The sequence below is a fragment of the Strix aluco genome, chromosome 2 (assembly GCF_031877795.1).
Source record: "Strix aluco isolate bStrAlu1 chromosome 2, bStrAlu1.hap1, whole genome shotgun sequence".
NCBI lineage: Eukaryota > Metazoa > Chordata > Aves > Strigiformes > Strigidae > Strix > Strix aluco.
Window position 1 is genome coordinate 68,332,377 of NC_133932.1, and position 20,102 is coordinate 68,352,478.

The 20,102-nt window shown below is 35.2% G+C and overlaps 1 protein-coding gene across 1 annotated transcript in view; it reads left to right on the top strand.

Moving 5' to 3' along the window:
- MRPS9 (mitochondrial ribosomal protein S9) overlaps positions 1-17,276 on the top strand; it is a 34,307-nt gene extending 17,031 nt beyond the window's left edge. Inside the window, exons 5-11 of the mRNA XM_074815138.1 lie at positions 715-794; positions 7,101-7,180; positions 9,848-9,923; positions 12,583-12,751; positions 14,532-14,640; positions 15,501-15,670; positions 17,076-17,276. Coding sequence (XP_074671239.1) covers positions 715-794; positions 7,101-7,180; positions 9,848-9,923; positions 12,583-12,751; positions 14,532-14,640; positions 15,501-15,670; positions 17,076-17,167 — 776 coding nt within the window. The 3' untranslated portion in view covers positions 17,168-17,276. The remainder of the gene's footprint in view (positions 1-714; positions 795-7,100; positions 7,181-9,847; positions 9,924-12,582; positions 12,752-14,531; positions 14,641-15,500; positions 15,671-17,075) is intronic.
- Positions 17,277-20,102: the final 2,826 nt, after the last annotated feature.

The following is a 20,102-nucleotide window of genomic DNA, read 5'->3' on the forward strand; positions in this document are numbered from 1 at the left end:
TGTCATGTTATATTTGTTTGATTTTTTTTTTCTGAAGTTGAAATGTATTTGTCCTTAAGTAACATTATTTTAATAAATAAAATAAACTGGATGTGCTGAGTTGTATGCAACATGTGTTTTCTTGCTGAACTAATTATCTAAACTATAGCATAGGTTTTTGTATTTAAATATCCCCAACCTATTGACACGAACAAGTCCTAAAATCACCCAAGATCTGAATATAGTTGTTACCTGCAAAAGACAATTGTCTTAATTTAGATGTATTATACTAACCCCAAATTTACTCTGGGTTTAAAGGACTGTTTTCCAGAACTGCTAATCTTTAATCTTTCACAATAATTATGTAGATTTCAGTTGTCTCTTAATTTGTGCTGCTGCTTATTCTAAATTGGATACTTCTATCTGTAATACCAACTATACAGACTTTGAAAGTTTATTTAAGATGTCCATGAGGGATTCTCTCATGTTAAACAATATTTAGAGATACTATATTAAATATTTGGTTATAATTGCAGATAGAAATTGGTTTTTAACAAGGTAGTCTAGGTCATTAGATTTCCAGACAGGTTGAACACCTGTAAAATGTCTTTGTTCTTTGATATTTAAAAAGGTAATCAGTGTTATGAAAGAGGTTTATAACTGCAATGAAATACCAGGGATTTTTTTTTTTAGTGAGTGTATATTGCTTTCTTGTCTAATCTTGCTTTCCTTTAGAAATCCAGTGGGGAGAAGATGGCCGACCATTTCACTTTCTTTTTTATACTGGCAAGCAGTCATATTATTCATTAATGCATGTAAGTATGTTATAATCTGTAATAAATAATATTAGCTCCCAGTCAAGTACATGTTGTTCTAGAGATGTGTATCAGGAGCTCCTGAGTTTACTCATGTTTTCACAGTAGGACGTAATATCACCACTGAAGCTAAATGCAGTGTATATTTTTCTCAAAATATCCATTATTAGGGGCATTTTTATGTTATATTTAAGAGAACAGACTACATAATATTTCTTGCTTTAATTTTTCGTTTATTTTACAATTTTGGCTATGGACTAGGTTGGAATAGTCTGAACACTTTCTTGTAGGCTGTATCTGGTTAGTAGCATAAGGTTAGTAGTGGAGAATGCATGTACAACAAAAACGGTTTCTTCTAGGAAAATTCACTGTAGAATAAAAAAATAGGGCTTTTTTTCCCTTGAAGGGCAAAGCTATAGGAAATGTTATTTGTGCTGACATTTAGTGTGAAGAAAATTTGCATTTAAACTACTTAATTGATTTTTCTAAGACTGTTCCATTCATGCAAACTTAAGGCTTTTTCTGATTAGTATGGTTCCAGGAGTAAAGGATCTGCATCTGTTTACCTTCATGAAAAAAGCTGTATCTAATAGAACATCACTAGACCCTGAGTCTTAACATGGATTGTGAATACACATTTCATATCTATGACCATCAATGGCACAAGCATTATCTGCCTCTTCAGAAGAGTTTATAGAAAGATGTGCATGTTTCTTATGTGTACTCATAGAAGACAAAAGCATTAATAATGTATGCAGAAATATTTACTTGGACAATCATGTCAGATTCTGTTTCCTCATTAGATAGTCTTAAAAAGTTAGTTCTATTGTTAGTCTGCTGTCAAAAAAAAAAAAATATTTATGCTATCAAATTCTGTGCACAGCTTTACTGAGTGTACTGTTTTTATTAGAATTATCTCATATTTATTTGTGTTCTGCGTACCCGAAGGACAAAGTCCCCACTTGTCAGGTACATTTATTTCTTTGGGAGAATAAAAAACAGCCCCCCCTCTTTTTTTTGTTGTTGACCTTGGGCAAATGAGCTTCTTGCCCTGGCAGAAATGAAATGAATGATAAATGTAGAGTGTGTCTTTGCTGAGTAATGGAGCTGCAGCATAGGCTTTCCACAGAGGTTTCCTCCTGCACAGCCTGAGGCAGCCCGAGGACCCCTGCTGTTCATTTAAATAGGTATGTCAAATCTGCCTCGAAACGCCGCTGGTTTGATCTGTGGTAATATTTGTGAAGGTTCCATATGGACTTGAGCCCCCTGCAGTGCTAAGAAATAATGTACAACGCTTCATGGTGCAGACGCAAATTTTCTCTGAAAAGGGATGCAATGCTGCGTTTTAGCTGTCGGAGAGGATGATGGAGCTGACGCGCTAGGCCTGTCAACTTGTTACACGGATGGGTTGCACGCAGCGAGGCTGTGGAAAATCTGTGCCTTTTAACTTTTCTACTTAATCACGGTTGTAGCATTGCCTTTAGACTGTATGCTACATTAATTCTCTTCCTGCCTTCTGCCTTTCATCCCAAGTTTCACGGAAAAAAGTAAAGCATGCAGGTCTTGTAGAGGAGCCTTATCAAACAGCTGTCATCTGACAAGCCATTTGCATTTGTTTTGGCTGAAACAGAGCAACCCAAGGGCAAGATGTTTTGTTGCATTCCATCATAATGAAGAAATTACAAATTTTACAAGGAGCACAAGTTTATTTTTAGCTCATTCTAGCAGTTAGAAAGGGTATGCAAGCTTGCCTTGGAAATCTCTAAAAGAATAGTGTGCATCTTGTTTCTAACAGTGTGGCAACCACCTTCAAACAAATTGGTTTGACAAATACATTTTTCATTAGTATAGGATACTTGAGTGTTCTTCAACTGTTTATGAATATTTTCATTAAATAAGCTTCTATAAACCTAAATCTGTTATGTGAGGTTTCACAGCGTTTTTTTTTACTCAGGCAAATGAAAGCTGAAATCTGCATGAAATTCCCAACATTGTTTTAACCTCTTATTAGACTAATGTGTATTTAAAAAAATGTATTTTTTAAGTCTCAAAGCTAATTAATTTGGCTAGGGAAAAAGAAAGGGCTGTATGTTAATACAATCTAGTGTAAGTAATCAATCCCATTTGAGGATGTCCTTTAAATTGCTACCTTAAGTCTAATAAATTGGATAAACATAAGTATTTAGCTTAAACTTGTATGCCATTAAGTATTCATAGACTCATGTGGAACTTGAATTTTATTAATTGCTAGTAATGTAACTGGTAACAGCATTATTTTAGTTAATGTTAATAGATAATATTATCCTTACTAAAAATAAACTGTGTATATTTGCATGTATTATAACTGCCAGTATATATGTTATGACTTGAATATTAAATGAACTTTTATAAAGGATATTTGTTTTATACTCCATTGTTGTCTTTTGTTCTGCCTGTTGAATAAAGTTTAGCTGTAGGGAAAAGGACAATTTATTTTTCTTCTGATACACAAAGGAATGTTTATCGCATGAAACACTATTTCGCAAATGTTTGATAGTATATTTGATCAGAATTTAACTTAAAAGTTTTTCAGAGTAGTATATTTTGTAATGTGCAGAACAAGACAAAATGGTCTTTTCATACCATTCTGTCTAGCAAAATAGTAATTTTAAGTAATTGTTCTTGTACTTTTTTAGAAATACCAGAGGTTATAGTTCAGAGGTAATAGTCTAACAACAAAGCATTTTAACTCTTACAAAAACAAAACCTAAAAACCCTCAAAGTATATGCTGAAGTCAAGACCACATAAGCAAAGAAAAATGCAAACTGTGATGTAAAATGTGGGCTCTGCAGCATATTTTAACCAAAATGTTAAAATATTTTTTTCCCATAAAAATCTCTCCTCCTAGGGTTCCATTTGCTAATTTCTTCCCTAAATTTTTTATGTAGGGTTGAATAAGAATATTATTTTTTCATTTTAAAAGAGAGAATCTTTGTAGAGATCCGAAATTTGATCTCTCTATTAGAAATGGAAGCGTTTCAGTACATAGCCAATCTTGTAAAATCAGCTATTTTGATTGTGTAATAGCTGAGTTTACAAGGCACACAGATGTGTACATTCATGAATTGGACTATTGAATCCTGAAGTGATTAGTAAAATCTTCACCTGCCAGCTTTGAAAAAGCAAGTGTGTCTTCAGAAGCTTTCTCTAACTGTTGGGGAGTGAAGATTTGTCAGATAAATTATTGGGCATTACATGTGATTCCTGATTTTGCAAAGGCTCATCCACATACTTTACTTCACGCGTGAGTGGTTCTTTTAGTCTGTTGACTTCAGCTCTATACAGAGATTAAATACATGCATTAATTTTTTTTAATACTTCGGACCAAAATTTTATTTTGTAAGAGATACAAGTCCACTTTAGTTGCCAGAAATATGCAGGAAATTGTATTTAGTGTTTCTTTTACACTTGGAAGTATTCTAAAATACTACTTTTTACAGTCATTTGACTTCACGTGTGGTGTAAAGGGTTCTTTGTATGAATGGACATCATTGCTATCATTTAACCAAAACAGTTTGAAGAGATCATTTTAATTCTTAGAAGTGCACATTCCTATAACTTAGGCTGTGGAGTGCCAGTGTTCTTTGGGAATACCTAGGGAGGCAGGAAAATCTTACTGTTCAGATATTGTAAAGCTTTCTCTGTTGTAACAATGAATTTCTGAGGCTTAAAAGCTAGTGGGTGAGAACCCATATCTCATTTTATTTGCATGTGTTTATCATTAGTTTCTGAATATGATGACAAAGTCCTTAAGTTTTCCTTTAACTTGTGTCATCTTACCTGAAAATACTTGAGTTGCTGTTAAGAAGCAATCTGACTCCAGTCTGTCCTAAGGTAACAGCTGTGATTTCCTCCCGCTGCCCTTTTTTAAAAAGCTGTGATACAGTTGTGTTTTTGTTGAGCTCCTGGTTCATGTATTTTTTGCTGACCACTCCAATACATAAATGTATATGCTAGAGTGTAATGAAGATGATGGGTATTTCTGAGGCGGCAGACTGGAGACTGCTTTTGCCAGGTAGGGAGGTGACACACTCTGCCTTACGAAGGCAAGAGGTAAGCCAAGAGGCTAGCAGTGAAGTGAAAAACCTCCTAATACATTTATAAGACCTAGTAACCCGGTATCTCTTCTGATCATCTAATGCCAGAATACCTTCTTCATGCCTGGTTTGACTTTTTCCAAATGCAGAAACTCCTGGAGCTCACAGGAATCGTGAAGCGTGTTCAAGCTGAGCTCTCCCCGGATAGCTGAGGGGCAGCCACAGCCCTCCTTCCCCTTCTCTTCTCTCCCTTTGTGGTCCAGAGCAGAAGCTTCCATACTGATTCTTTCTCATATCCAAGTATAGATGGCTAAAAATTGCTTGGTGTCAGGCACACCTCATGCCCTCTAACCCAAACCATGTTTGTGCTTTTAATGTATAGTCAATAACTTCTGCAGCCTAATAGTCAGTTCTGAATGGAGCTGTGAAGATTATTAGTGTGATGTGACATGAATCTTGCCCAGAGCAGTGCTACCGTATCTTGTTATCTTAGAGATCTACAGATATATTTGTAAGGTTTGGAAATAGTTCAAAATACGATTTATTGTGCTTTTTTTTTATATGGTGTTTCCTGTGTTTGAAGATAGACTTTTTTAAGTTGAACAGTTTTCCTAGTTCCTATCTGATGCACTTATCTCTATCAAAAATAAAGGATTTCTGAGAGGTATACTGCTATAATATATGAGTTCTTATGCTGTCTCAAAGAAAAGTGGACAATTTTGTTTTTCAGGATTTTATAGTGTGGGGTTATTACAAAAATACTTTTGTTCCACTGTGCTGTTAAAAATGTCACCAGTGACCTGCATCAAAGACTTCGGTGAATTGTCCCTCTTTTAAAGCTTTGAGTGCAGCTCAGGTAGCAATCTGTTCTTAGTTCATACACTTCAGGTACAAGTATTTTTATTCTATATGTGCAGGTGTATTTTTATATTCGTGGATAAATCAGCTTGAACAGAAGGTGTTTATAACTAAGCAAGGGAGTTTTGTCTTTGGTTTTTCTTTTTAAATGTAAACTGTTGCAGAAATCTCACTGCATTGTGTTACAAATCCCAGTATTGAGAACTAGTATTTCATTGGTTAATTTCTGGCAATACAGAGCTGTCTCACATTTCTTCTTTTACTGTTTTTTGTAATACAAAGAAAAAAACCCAACCAACCATTGTTCCTTGTGCCCGCTAATTTTTACACTGTAGTTTCTCTCTAGTATTTACTAAAACTCATTATATTAATAAAGTATATGACAGTGATTATAAGCTTTCCATTTTCACTTGTTAATGGAGGTAAATTATATGGCATATAAGTACTTTGTTGTAATACAATAATCCTGTTTTGTTTCAATATCATTTATAATTATTTTTGCAAATACTCCTATTTAATTTGTGATTTGAATCACTGTTATAATTCAGAGTATTAGATGTTATATTTTAGAACCAAATAGTCTCTGAAAGTTTCTGAACTGAAAAAACCCTGAAAATACTTTATTAAAAGCATGTTTCTTCTGTAATATTTTTAGTGTGACTTTTTGGACTATCTTTTCCTTTTGTTTTTCTGAAGTGGCAAATCACTGTCACATCATTATTTGAAAATAATATCCAAGCTAAGAATTTTGAGAAAAAGTTTTTTAAAAAATGCTGAAAATTTAGAGTAAATATATCTAATGTTTGAAAGAACAGAAATTCTGATTTTGGTAAATGTACGACTTGGTGTGTCCCTACAGACATGCCTGGATAAGAGGGAGTTCTGTCTGATACAGCCCACCAGTGAAGCTGACACTCTAAATGTACAAAAATCTAACTAAATGAAATTATTAACAATCTTAAACCTTGTCAGTATTTTAAGGAATTCAAACTAAAACGTGGATACACTGATGAAATTTGTGCAGTATGTTTTAGAGTTACATCCATTATACAAATATACTTGCCTTTCTGTATCCAGGTGAGAATTTTTTTTACAAGCATATGTAAGAAGGCAACAAACACTGAAGAAAAATAGTAGAATTCAAAATTAATTACTTTGAACTGCATATGGAAATATTACATATGCTGTCTAAATGTTTGTTGTTTTAATTTAACTTGCTATAGTTTGGGGTTTTTTAATTGTCAGAGCTCTGTTTTCTGACCTCTGCATTTTAAGTGTTTGGAGAGTAAAACCAGATACGTGTTTTAAATAACGAAATTTAAATATTAAATGGAAAAATGCATTTAAATACTTTTTCCGTATACATTTTAGGAAACATATGAAAAATTGCTGAATGCTCAGAAATATCAAGACCAACTGACAGCTCAAGACCTTCCTCAGAAGGAAAAAAGGTAAGCTTCTAGTTAGAATTAGTATTGATACTAGTTTCAGTATGTTGTTTTGGCACTTGTAGTTCGCCACCCTACCTGCCTTTTATTCCACATGTTTTCAGACCTTTACCCTATTCCTTGTCTAATATTTGTGTGGTGATTTCAGGTTGAAAAGTCTTACCTGTAATACGTTTGTGTGGAGTGCTCGCTTCTTTCTGCTAAAATAGGGAACCCCCACCTGTTTCTCTTGCTCTTTAATCTCTCCCTGCTCTTTTCAATATTCTCTCCTGTTATGAAAGTTCTAAAGTGTGATTTTAAAATAAGTAGAGAATATCCAGGATTCTATGTTTCTGTGTATGAAGTTTTCTAAATTGTTTCTTTATTAAAGTTTTTGAAAAAGGAGGTAAACTCTCTATAAGAAAACAAGGCCTTTAAAATACCAAATAAGTTGCTTATCTGTTGGAAAAATCCTAAGGCCTAAAGCTGAGCTCTTTAATAGTCTTTCATTACAGTTCTTGAATATTTTTGCTTCCCAGTATTTAACTTACAAAGCATGAAAATACTTAATTTCACTATTTTTTTTCTGATGTCTTTGAACAGCTAAATCATCAAAAACTATAGTAATTTTAGAAAAGTTTATTTGGCTTGATTTGTTTGAATATCACCATTATTAGTGGTTGAATTTAGCTCTTTTTCCTCTTTAACTTCTCTGGTACGCACAGCAAACTTCAGCTAGTTAGCAGCCACTGGACAGGAAAGATACATGTCAACCAGAAGAAGCTATGGGAGATGCTAGAGTTAGTTTCTTAGTGCATATTGTCAGGGTTGTCTTTGAGATGGGTGTATGCTTTAGGAACTGTTGGCTTCTCTTAGGCTGTTTTATTGATTTTTCTATTTTGAGTTTTTTTGCAAGGATTTTATGAGATATTAAAATATTAAATTAAGCAAATTTTAAAAGAAATGGATACAGCTAGGAAGTTTTGATTTTGGCATTTACTGCTTTTCTATATAGTTACTTTTTCACTGTCCAAGTTGTTGCTCTCTTTGTTCTTGCTGTGTATTTTCTAGCCAGATTTATGTGCTTATCCAGTTGCACAATCATGTTGGTTTGTCATTTCTTAATTTTGGCCATTTTTTATTTATGTTAGGAAGAGAAAGGATTAATTTGTTGAGATTATTTCAGTTTCTTAAATAACACAAGTTCATGTTTCTTCATGATATAAATAGTGTCCTGTGACCCACGGAATGTTTTATCGTAGATTCATGTTAGCTTCTGAGCAGACAAGAGAACAAATGAATTTAGTTTCTCTGTGTATGCTGCTGAAAAATAACCTGACTTCTTACAGACTTCAACCAGTGGATTTACTGATGTGAAAAATGACCTAAAGCTAGTCAGAGTTGAAAGGTTTTTTCCCTGTTAGGTTTGTAAAAGCTCAGGGAATTTAAAGGATTTTTGAGACTTATTTTCCACCCTGGATATGGTACTTCCTCTGAGATTAGCCTGGGTAATTTATCTCTGAAGTGTAGGTAGAGGGTGGGTGGGAATGGCTGATTTTTTTTTTCTTTTCCCAGAAAATAATACATTGTGGATGCATTCTGTAATGTTACCTGTAGGGTTGGGATCTGATCTCGAACTATTTTAAGTTTATAGCTTTTCACATGTAAAAAATTTCATTGACTTCACTGGAAGTAGCAATATGTAAATGTAAGTATATACTTGAGTCTGTCAGGATTGGAAGCTTTTTAAAATTACTGTTAAAAGCAGCATTGTTTCTAAATAAATGTTTCTTATGCCCTGACTCAGAAAAGCATTAAAATAAATACTTAAGAAGAAGTACTACTTAAAATCACCTTCTGAAGGAGTGCTTTTCTGAATCACAGCTTCCTTAATGCTGCTGAAAACATTAAGATTGTTTCTAAAAAACCTTGAAGAGGTAAGAAACTAGTAACAGCTTTGGCTTAAATTTACCTGATAAAGTTGTCATGTATATTTATGGTAGCATTCTGTTTAGTTGGTCACTTCATATCATACAGATTTCACAAAAATTTATTTCAAGCATTAATTTTTCTTTATGTTAGCAACTCTGTATGAGGCTGTCTTCTTAAAAATTTCTGCATTTGCTATAATAAGTTCAGTTTCTGTGCTAAGCAAGTCAAGATTACACAGTATGTAGAATAGTGTGTCATTGCTGCATTAGTGCTTTCACTATGCTTACTGCTAGTGGAGTTTTTTGTATTGATCAGAAAAATAAAGACCAGAGGCAAAATTCTGTTACTTTAGAGTTTGATTATAGTGTTCTGCTTTTGATTTTGTTCTTTGCTGCTTGTAAACCAAATTCTTCTTAGCAGCAGCCTCTTAAAACTAAGTCTTAAGTTGTGGGGAAGATCACTTACTATTACAGTATTACTCTAGCTCAATCCCGGACTTCAATAATATGAATAATGCATAACTGATAGACATAATTTTCATGTGGTTAATTCAATATGTGAAGTTACCATCCGTTTCAAAAGACAAATCTTTAAAAATCAACATAGGCCTTCTCATGTTTACTATAAGAATATGATCTGTATTCATTTGTAATGGAAAATGTATTTCTGAACAAAGACTGACTGTATGTGTGGTCCTTTGTGATGTAACTCTAATTGCATGGTTAATTAAAGGGAGAATATATGTGATATTTTAAACAGAAACCTGGCTGGCAGCAGATGGCTGACTAAGATTGAATTGGAAGAAATGTTGTTAGAAAAACTGTCAGATGATGATGTAAGTAATTAATCTTTCTAATCTTAAGGAGGCTTGTGTCTTAAAAATATGGACTATGGGTGCATTTTTGGATACTGAAGAGGTACTATGTAGAAGCAGGTGCTCTTCAAAAGAATTTTTGTCCTTCTCATAAAGTCTGTATATGCTCACAGCACTGTCACATTAATTTCTTGAACAGTGATTTGTGTTGCTTTTTTTACCTATCATGGTACAGAACTATTAAGGGTTTTCCACTGTTATTAACATAGTTTAGTTTTTCTCCTGGTAATGTTGTGAGGTCTAGAGCACTTGTTCCTTGTCATCTAATTATGTAGTCACAAATGGAGTATAGTAACACTTTATAATAGAAATAAATAGTCATTTGTTCGAGTTACGGATGAAAAACAGACAGGACTAGAACCTCTGTTGCTTACTGTAGAGAAAAGGTAAATGTTCAAGATGGGAAACATGATTTATGTAATAGTAAACCTGCGTAGAGTTTGTCATTAATCTTAAGAAGGACATGATAATGATAGAAAAATCACAGAGAAGGCTGCCCAGAAATAAGGAGTCCTTTTTCTTAGTGATTTGCTACAGAATCAAATATCAGAAACAAGATACAAAGCTACATAGATCTGTGGTCTGATGCAGATAGCTCTTGTTATATTCTCCTTGACATGAATATGGGGGGAGAGAGGAGGGTTTTGCAGTTTTCCCAGTATCTACAAAGTGTATCACTCTCTAGATTTGGAGTCCTTTGCACGTTATCTCTGGGAATAAGGATATTCATTATGATAGTCATACACTTTTTTCTCACTCAGCTTTTTCCTTCGGTCCCCTAAATAGCATTAGATTTTGTAACAGCAGATTCAGTCTGTGTGTCCAGCTTCAGTTTTCTTTTGGAAGTTTAAGCTTGAATATGATAGTACCAGAGAGTATAACACTATTTGTCTGAGCATCTCAAGTATTTTCTCAGCTAGAAACAGTGTTCTTCAATCTCTTCTGTCCTGTGGACAACATCAATGCAAAAATAGCATAGCAGCAGCAAACGTGCCCTTCGCTCGCTTGTCAATCCAGTAACATATGATGGCTTCCTTGTCTGTGGGCGATGTGAAAAGGTCTTGAGCAGATTGTGGTCTGTAAGCATAAGTCAGAAATCACTGTTGCAAATTTTCCATCCTGGTATACCCAGGAGACTTCCTCTATCTTGCTCACAGTAGAAGCAGTTATGACTTCAGTGTTTTCAGTAGCTCCTGCATTTGGAATGGCTGTTTTTCCTCCTCTGAGTGCTAGGAACTGGTCTAGTTGGACAACTAGTTTGGTGTTCTTCACTGCTTGGTTTTTGTACACTCTACCTCTGTAAAAGTAGACTGCAGTATACTAAAAAAAACCAAACCAAACCCCAAAACCTTTTACAGTACTGGCCTCTCACATGTAAAACCACAAAGCCTCAGCCTATAGGAAGAAACATTGTTAAATGTATTTAAAATGTCTCGGTATAAGCTACCAGTCTTACCAGCTCAGGTTCTTATATTTTGCCATTGCAACAAAATTTTCTGCAGTGTTTGCATTATTAAACAAAACTGGAGCTATCAATATTTTTTTTTCCTTTGCACTCTGCAAAGCTTTCTTTAGCCTCTATAATTTAAAAATGTTTGTATTTTTTATATTTCTGCTCTACAAAGGCTTTACCACAGGTCTGTGTCGCATCATTAGATAGAAGGAGCTTTATAAGTGATGTCAGAGTTCCAGGGGCTATTGCTAGGTTACAAGAAAAGTATTACTTTTGTGCAGAAGACCGTGGTAACAGAGAGAAGAAAAAATACTTTTAATAACAGTCTGTAAGTAAAGAAAACTTCAAAAATGAGGTTATGATATCTATATGAAAAATTCATTTTAGATTATAGCATACCTTTATATCCAGTGACCAGCTGTCTAGTGCTCCTGACAGTAAGACTTCGTAACAGGACATCCCAGCTTTTAGCACAAATGGGTTAACACAGTGGTGTTTACTCTTTAATCACATGTTGAAGAACTTTGGAGGAGGGTGTTAGGGGGAGGGAGAACCTCATAGTAGCAGAGGATAATTTATTTCAAGAGGTTGCCCTTTAAGTCAAGTATCTCTTGAATTTTTAAATAGCTTGATTGTTCAGTTTTGAAGGAAATCATAAACATTAAAGTAACTCAGCTTGAATAGCCAAAGATACATAGATAGGTATTTCCTGTATATATTATGAAATATAATCATTTAAGAGGATCAGTTTAGTGAAATAAAATTATTTCCAAGTCAATGAACATGCTGACTTACTGAAAGAAGTGAAAATCATTTCCTTTTGCCATTTTAATAAAACAATAATAAAAGAATGAAGACCCCCCCAATGTTTTCTTTTTAAAAGTGAGATGAACTTCATTCTAATACAATAATGCTGTATTACAAAGGGATTGATTATGCTTTGAATTAAAGTTTCATTGTTTCCTGAAGAAAGAACTAGGTATCTTTAGTCACACAGAAAATGATGCATCTGCATGCTGCTCTTAAATCAGCATGTAGGTGCAAAAGTGTCATCTTGTCAGAAATCATCAATAAAAGTGAAGTAGGAAAGATCAATTATATAAAAATAGAAAGTTTTAGCAAATGCAATTACACTTGCATCCTTTAATGAAGTCTTGTTGTCTACAGTATTCAAGATTTATTCAGCTCTTACAAAAATTGATGACGTTGCCATGTGGTGACATCGAGGAGAAGTATATCCAAAAGTTTACCAAAGAAGTTCCTGTGCAGTTAGAAAAAGCAGTTACTGAGCCCTTGAAGTATGATGAACGAGGAGTGGCCTTCAGCACTGGTGAAGGTACTAATTTCAAGTTAGTTGCACAATTTTTTCCTCTTCACACTACTTTCTTTAGTATGTATGACACTGCTGAATGTGTCACTATTCATTTTACATGCTTATGTGTACATTGCATATACATTGGTTAATAGTGTTATGGCATACTAAGTTATGACATGGCCTGGTAACAAAGTGGAAGTTTTTAGCACAGAGTCTAGTTAGTTTTTATCTGTATTTCCATAAAGTAGTACGTCTGTAGAGCGGACCCTGTTGTGCTACGTGTTGTAGGATACAAAAGGACTTTCATCACTGGCAGGGGTTGACTGTTGAACATAAAGGGCAGGGGGACTGGGGGAGCACAAACAGATACAGAAAATTCCATGGGTGTAACAGTGTTGTTGCTTAGTATAAAAGTGGCACACATAGACCACTAAGTAACCTTTATCATGACTTTTGTAGGCAGTCCAGCAAAGGAGAATTTTGAAGATGCAAAGAATAAATAGCAAGGCATTTGGATATTTACAAACAGCCTAGGAAAATGCCAAAGAGGGAATTCCTAAATTTTTTAAACAAGTGGATGAACCACAGCTAGCATTATGGGACAGAGATGGGAATGTCATTGGTACTGAGACAGAGGGGATGTTAGAGAAAAGCCATGAAGGTCTCTGTCTTCAGAACACAGGCTGCTTTATTTTTTTTTTCAGTGATGGGACACGTAGTGGAAGAATGATATGAATCATTCATATCATAATAATGTAGCAACAGTATGTATAGGAAAGCCTGAACTTTCTGGACAAAGCATATGTGCATGCACACACTCCATATCTATGCTGTATATTTAAGAGGAATCTTTGTCAGATGATGTGTGTTCCTAAGTAGCAGACAACAGATGATAATAAGAACAAAGGTCGCAGAGAATTTGAGGGGCAGAATGGCTAGAGAGCTCTCTTCTAGCTGGGTTGGCTTCAAGATGATGTGACAACAAGGAGCTGTGAGAGTGCCAAACTGGGATTTAATCCACACTGGTTTTCAGTAGTGTCTTAAGAACAGTAGTTATTGAAGTTTGATAAACATACAACCCATGTTATTTAAGAAAAGCCATCAGATTTTCACAGGTCAAGAACTGTCTTGTTTGTGACCCATCACCCCCCTAAATTAAGAAAAATGGGTAATTTGTTTCATAATTTTTATCAGAATGACTGCTTCCTTTGTGCTACAGAAGATTGGTTTTAGGCTTTAGCACAGAGTTTGTCATGGTTTAACTTGAAGCTAATACACTTAGAGAACTGCAAGTAGTAATTTCTGAGGAAACTATGCTAAATGATGTATAGGCCTTGTTTATAGCAGTATAATTAAAGTGTTAACCTTTTCCACGTGAATAGTCTTAAACTTCTGTACCTCTGGATGATTTTATAAAGTATTTTATTACTAGAAATTATACTTATGGTAAACATAGGTGTTCAACAAACTGTTAATTTTCATATACTGTGATATCACCAGGTCAAGAAAGTGTCCTGACGTACTGAAGTTATTGGGGGTAGAGTGTTACCTTGACATCCTCCCAACACACACTTCCCCCCACCCCAACATTGATTAAAATATATTGAAAGGTAGTTACTCATTGTTTGTATTTATTTCCTTGTCTTAATTTTTTTGTTGTTGTTACCTCAGCCTCCAAAAAGAAACAGCTGGTACTGTATGAAAGTGTTGAGATTTGCTTAACCTCTTGGGCACTTGAAGTTCTGTAGAATATAGACTATACCAATAACAGATTGATTTTAATTCCTTTAATTCATTTAAGGTACAAGAAAAACCTCAAGAGCTACTGCGGTTGTTTATGACAATGGGACTGGAAAAATTACAGTGAATGGAATAGATGTTTTACATTACTTCCCAGTGCTGCAGGACAGGTGAGAGCACTGTGAAATGCTGTATTCTTCCTGTACTTAAATTACTCCAGCAACAGTCATGCCATGGAATTACATTTTGGTGCTGTGTTCCACAGTTGATCCTAGGTTCTTGTTTCTGTATAGCTATAAGTTTTAGGAAAATTGGTCTTGCTTTTCTTCCTAGTTTTCAGGAGTCAGTAGTATAAGAACTGATAGGTGAACCTTGCTCTGTTTCTCATCTCTCCCTTTCTGAGAAATCAAGAGCACAGGCTATTTGGATAGTTCAAATTTTGGTCCTCTTAGAAAGGGCTTGCAGTTTATTTTAAAAATAAATAATAAACAGTATCTTTAAGTGTTTTCTGAGAGATTTGCAAATTGTTTGCATGTGTTATTACTCTGACATACAGTAACATAGTGGAAGCAAACAAGGTGAGACACTTCATGTAAAGTTTCAGATTTTAGAGGATGTGCAGTCTGATACAGAGAAGACTTCTCATAAGGCCAACATAAGAAGGTTTCTATCCCTTATGTGGTTTTTATTTTATAATGTGGTTTCTGAGTTAAAGAATAGAGTGAGAGATTGCTCAGTTTGCATGTCCAGAGCTGATGGATCTTGGCATCTGTACATAATTAGTGAAACAAAAGTATTTGTAAAACTGATCTTAAAATACTTACCACTGGCAGTTTGAATATGCTCCTAGCTGCTTATCTCCCATTGATATAGTCGATATCGGTAGGAAATTAAGCTTCTGAATGTCTTTCTGGATCTCTGCCTGAAAGTTAACTATGTTTTTGTATATACTATGGTAAGAAATGTGCATAGCATGGTACTTTATATACATGTATATATTTAATTTTTATTATTATTTTTTTATTTTTAGAGAACAGTTGTTGTTCCCTTTCCAGTTTCTTGACAGAGTTGGAAAACATGATATGGTTTGCACAGTCTCTGGTGGAGGAAGATCTTCACAGGCTGGAGCAATACGTTTAGCCTCTGCAAAAGCCTTAAGGAGTTTTGTGACAGAAAAGGAGGTGGAATTCATGAGGCAAGGTAGGAATAGAAAATATCTCAAATCTTGAAATTATTTCAATATTTCTTAATGTGTTTCTGGTAATTAACGGAATTAATACAAGGATCATTTAAGGATCAGATAGTATAAGTTTGAGTAAATAATCCCAGTGAAACCTTGTATATTGTGTGAAGGGGATCTGCATTTATTTATAAATTGCTTTCACTTGTTTCCTAGCATCCTTTGTGTATGTTTTGGATGACTTCTTGAGCATTTTTCCATCTGTTCATAACCTCTTAGGTCTATTAACCAGCTTATATTGCCTCAACATGGAATCACAAAACATGAATGTGTATTCACTAACAAATAAATCTGGATCAGGCGTTAGTGAGCTGTAAGGTACTAAGATTGTATTTTGTTTTACTTGGTTAGTTGCATCTTGCTCATGTTTAAAGAAGTTTTATTTTTGAACGTAAACACTAGAGGGTTAGCTTTGAGGGGATGGTAATGAGCATAAACATATTGCATGCAACTAGCCAGGCTGAAGGAGCTTCTTTCCTCTCTTGCTTTATTTAGAGTTTACAAGTTAACCTAGAATAAGATCAAACTTATTTGGATAACTGATGTATTTGATGCTTCTCAGCGATTAGATGCCATGCTGTTTCAGCAAATACAGACTTATGAACAGTGAGCTTTTAACTGCTCTTTCTGGACTAGGAGGGAGAATACCTGCGTGTATTACTGGCAGAACAGCTATGATTTTTTCACGTTATTACCATCCACGGAAGTAAAGTTGTCTTCATGCTAGTATCTTTGCAACAAGTTTCTTTGATAGCTTTTTGGTACTGACAAGTATGACTTGCTAGGAATACCCCTGTAAACTGAGACTGTAGTGAGTTGGATATCTGTAATGAGATCAGCATAATTCTGAACGTGTTTTGGACATTGCCAAATATACTTTGGAAACGCTAAGTGTACTTAAAAGCAGTGATCTCCAAAGTGGGGGGTGTGTGTCACGGTGTTGTGTGAGATGATGCATTGGGGTGCAGGTAAAAATCTTAGAATTTCAGTAGTGTATATAATTCATAAATGAATAAATACATATGTATTGGGGGTGCATGCTCAAAAATATTTCACTGATAGAAGTGCACGATCAAAGAAGTTTGGAGACTGCTGTTTTAAAAGCTTAAGCAGTATGGCTATAAAACAACATGGGATTTTTTTAGTGCTTTATAAAGGAAAATGTGAAGAAAGTTCAGTTACTGAAGAAAAGTTAAAATGTTAGAGGATCTGATGAAATTCCTTTCAGTGTGTTTTATACTGAACCCTTACCCTTCTAGATGTTACAACTCATATGCAAAGTTATTGACTGTCTTGAATGCCACACATGTAGTATGTCTGTAATATTAACTGGTAACAGTGAATGGGTGCTTTTGTGTTTTGTAGCTGGATTACTAACAGTTGACCCACGTGTGAGGGAACGAAAAAAGCCTGGTCAAGAGGGAGCCAGACGGAAATTCACCTGGAAAAAGCGATAAGTCTGAGTATTTAAAGAACAGAACGCTACCAGAATTTCGAAAGATACTGGTTTATGACTTGAAACCGTTGTATAAATATATATAGTAATAAAGACTTTTTCCATTATAACCACTATGTTTTTTCTGTTTAAAAAGCAGCAAACAACTTTGTATTTATTAAAAATTGAGGAAAATTGCAATGTGATTTGCCAAAATGCTGAATCTAAAATAGTAGCTTGAGTGCCAGCTTTGCATCTTAGCTCCACTGAAGTCAGTAATGATTTATGAAACTGTTGGTGGATTATAACTTCTAAAAATCAGTCTGTTTGTTTAGTGACTTCACTATCTAAATTCTGGAATTAGGCAGCTCCTAATCAGGTATTTGGACAGCTTTGACGTGCCTCCCTTTCTGCCTCACAGGTGTCTGAGGATAAGTGACAACTTCCCACCTAAGCTATGGTGGAGTTGAGAAACTAGTGAGAGTGGTACTGACAATTGAGAGGATGTTGAGAGGAACAGTCACAGAAGATAACCTCTGCCTGTGGAATCAGTTGTCTCCAGGATGCCTCCCTGGGTTAAGTAGGGAGTGATTCAGAGCACCTAAATTTAGGTACTTGCTCTGAATCACCCTCTGGAGGAGTCAGTTTTTCTTTTCTTCTCCCAAATGCAGAAAGAGCTGGAGGGATTAGGCTGAAGTTAATCTTTTAGAATACTCCACCCCTTAAATCTCAAGGGGCCCTATCAAGGAAGCGTGTTCCGAATATGGCTAATGCACAAAGATAGCATTGGACTCTTTGCCAAATACAGTCATAACTTTTCTTTTTTAAAATCAGAAGCAGGAGGTGATGACAGTGCTGCCCACCTCCTGTCTATAATTGTAGCCTTCCAAAATAGATTAGTGGTTACAGCACTCAACCAAAAGCGCAAGGTTTTGGTTTATTGCCAACTTCCTTCCTGGGACAGAGGTCAGATACATAGAGCTTCCAGTGAAGAGCATATCCTTCATCTTTCCGTAGGAACTGGCAAAAATTAGTATAAGGTTCATCTCACCATGAGAAAGCAGAAAAAGCAATTTTCAACTCAGTAATTTTAACAACAGGACACCTTCCAACTTTCTTTTAATATAGAAGGCTTCAGTACTTGGAATTCTTCCTCCCTAGCCAGGTGCTAGAGTACCTGCCCTGCTGCTTATTTGCGTAGATTATACCAAAAATATTACACCTCAGAGGTAACAAAAGGTGCTAGCAGGTCACTGCAGGTGATAAGCAAGTGATCTCTATGGGCCATTATTTTCCTGAGCACCATTCAAGAGGTGGCAGCACATAGACAGACCTCTTGAACTGAGTAAAACAAAGAAGGTCAGAAATGGTATTCATCCTTGACTGATGTGCTTCTGATTTATTACTCCCCAAAGCCACTCTATGCTGCTTCTTAACTCTTGTTTCACTATAATACTCAGTAAACTTGGGCAAGATTTCTTATTGCTGAGGTAGTTTGTCTCAGTCAAAATATGTGACTCTACAGCTACCTGAATGGAGGTTGTAGTGAGGTGAATGTTGGTCTCTTCTCCCAGGTAACAAGCGATAGGATGAGAAGAAACAGCCTCAAGTTGTTCTGGGGCAGGTTTAGATTGGATATTTGGAAAAATTTCTTCACTGGAAGGGTTCTCAAGCCCTGGAACAGGCTGCCCAGGGAAGTGGTTGAGTCACCATCCTTGGAGGTATTTAAAAAACTTGTAGATGCGGTGCTTAGGGACGTGGTTTAGTGGTGGACTTGGCAGTGTTAGGTTTATGGTTGGACTCGGTGATCTTAAAGGGTCTTTTTCCAGCCTAAATGATTCTGTGATTCTGTGGCTTGTTAAGTTGTATTCAACAGCTGAGGCAATTCACCTAACTCTTTGAAAAATGGGGGTTACATGAGACATGTTTTACACTAAGGCAAATACAAAATGGCTTAATTAGCATTTCTGCTAATTTAACTCTGAATTTTTTGTATGTAGTAAAATAACTCTTTATGTTTCAGTAAAAGCTGTGACTTGTAATAAAAGTGCTTGGTAAATACCCATGCTGGAAGAGGTATGTACCTAAAGGTTCTTTTGATATGCTTCAATAACAAAACGTACATAAGCACATGAACTTAAGTGAAGGTGCTAGCTGAAAAGATAGAGGAGGAGATTAAATAGTAGAATTTTTATCTTAAGACAAAATTGATCAGTTTGACAATATTCATTTTCCTGCCTCATTATTAGGCAGTAAAGCTGTAAGAGTGCAATAGCATATCAGTACTTACAACATACAAAGTCTTTTATCATGTTTTAACGGATTTCTTAACTTTTTAGCTTCCAAAAAAAGTATGGGCACAGCCTCTGATGTTTAGACCCAGCAAAAATTTTAGATATGGTAAAGCTTTAGAATTTAGAATTTAAACTTTTCAGGGGAGTCCCTAGAAATACTAGTTAATGCTGTGCAAGCGGGTCACTTGCTTCATAACTGCTTGCTCAGGCTTCCAACTATAATTCTGAAACTGAGCCAAAAGAGAGAAGTATTTTGAAAAGAAAAAAACCACAAATTGTACATTTTTTACATTTTTCACTTGTATGAAGTTCCTCTTAGTCAACTGCAATGCATGTCAGCATTGAGGAGTTAGGAGATGAAGTAATTCTATATTAAGAAGGACTATTTCTGTAGTGTTAAAGCTGATCAAAAGGTGAGACTAGCATTTTTTTCACTCATTTTTACAGATTCATCAGAACTGAAGTATCTTATGGGAGAACCGAATAAGGAAATTTCATTGGGGTGTTTAATTTTGGCTTATGACAGCAGCACAGTAGTAGAATCAGATTATTAGTTTGAATAATCTTAACTTCCCATTCTCTTGCATTTCCAAGGTTATCAAAAGAAGCAGTCCTGAACACCTATGTACTCACTGTGTCTGAGCCAGGCTTCTCAGGTCTCAG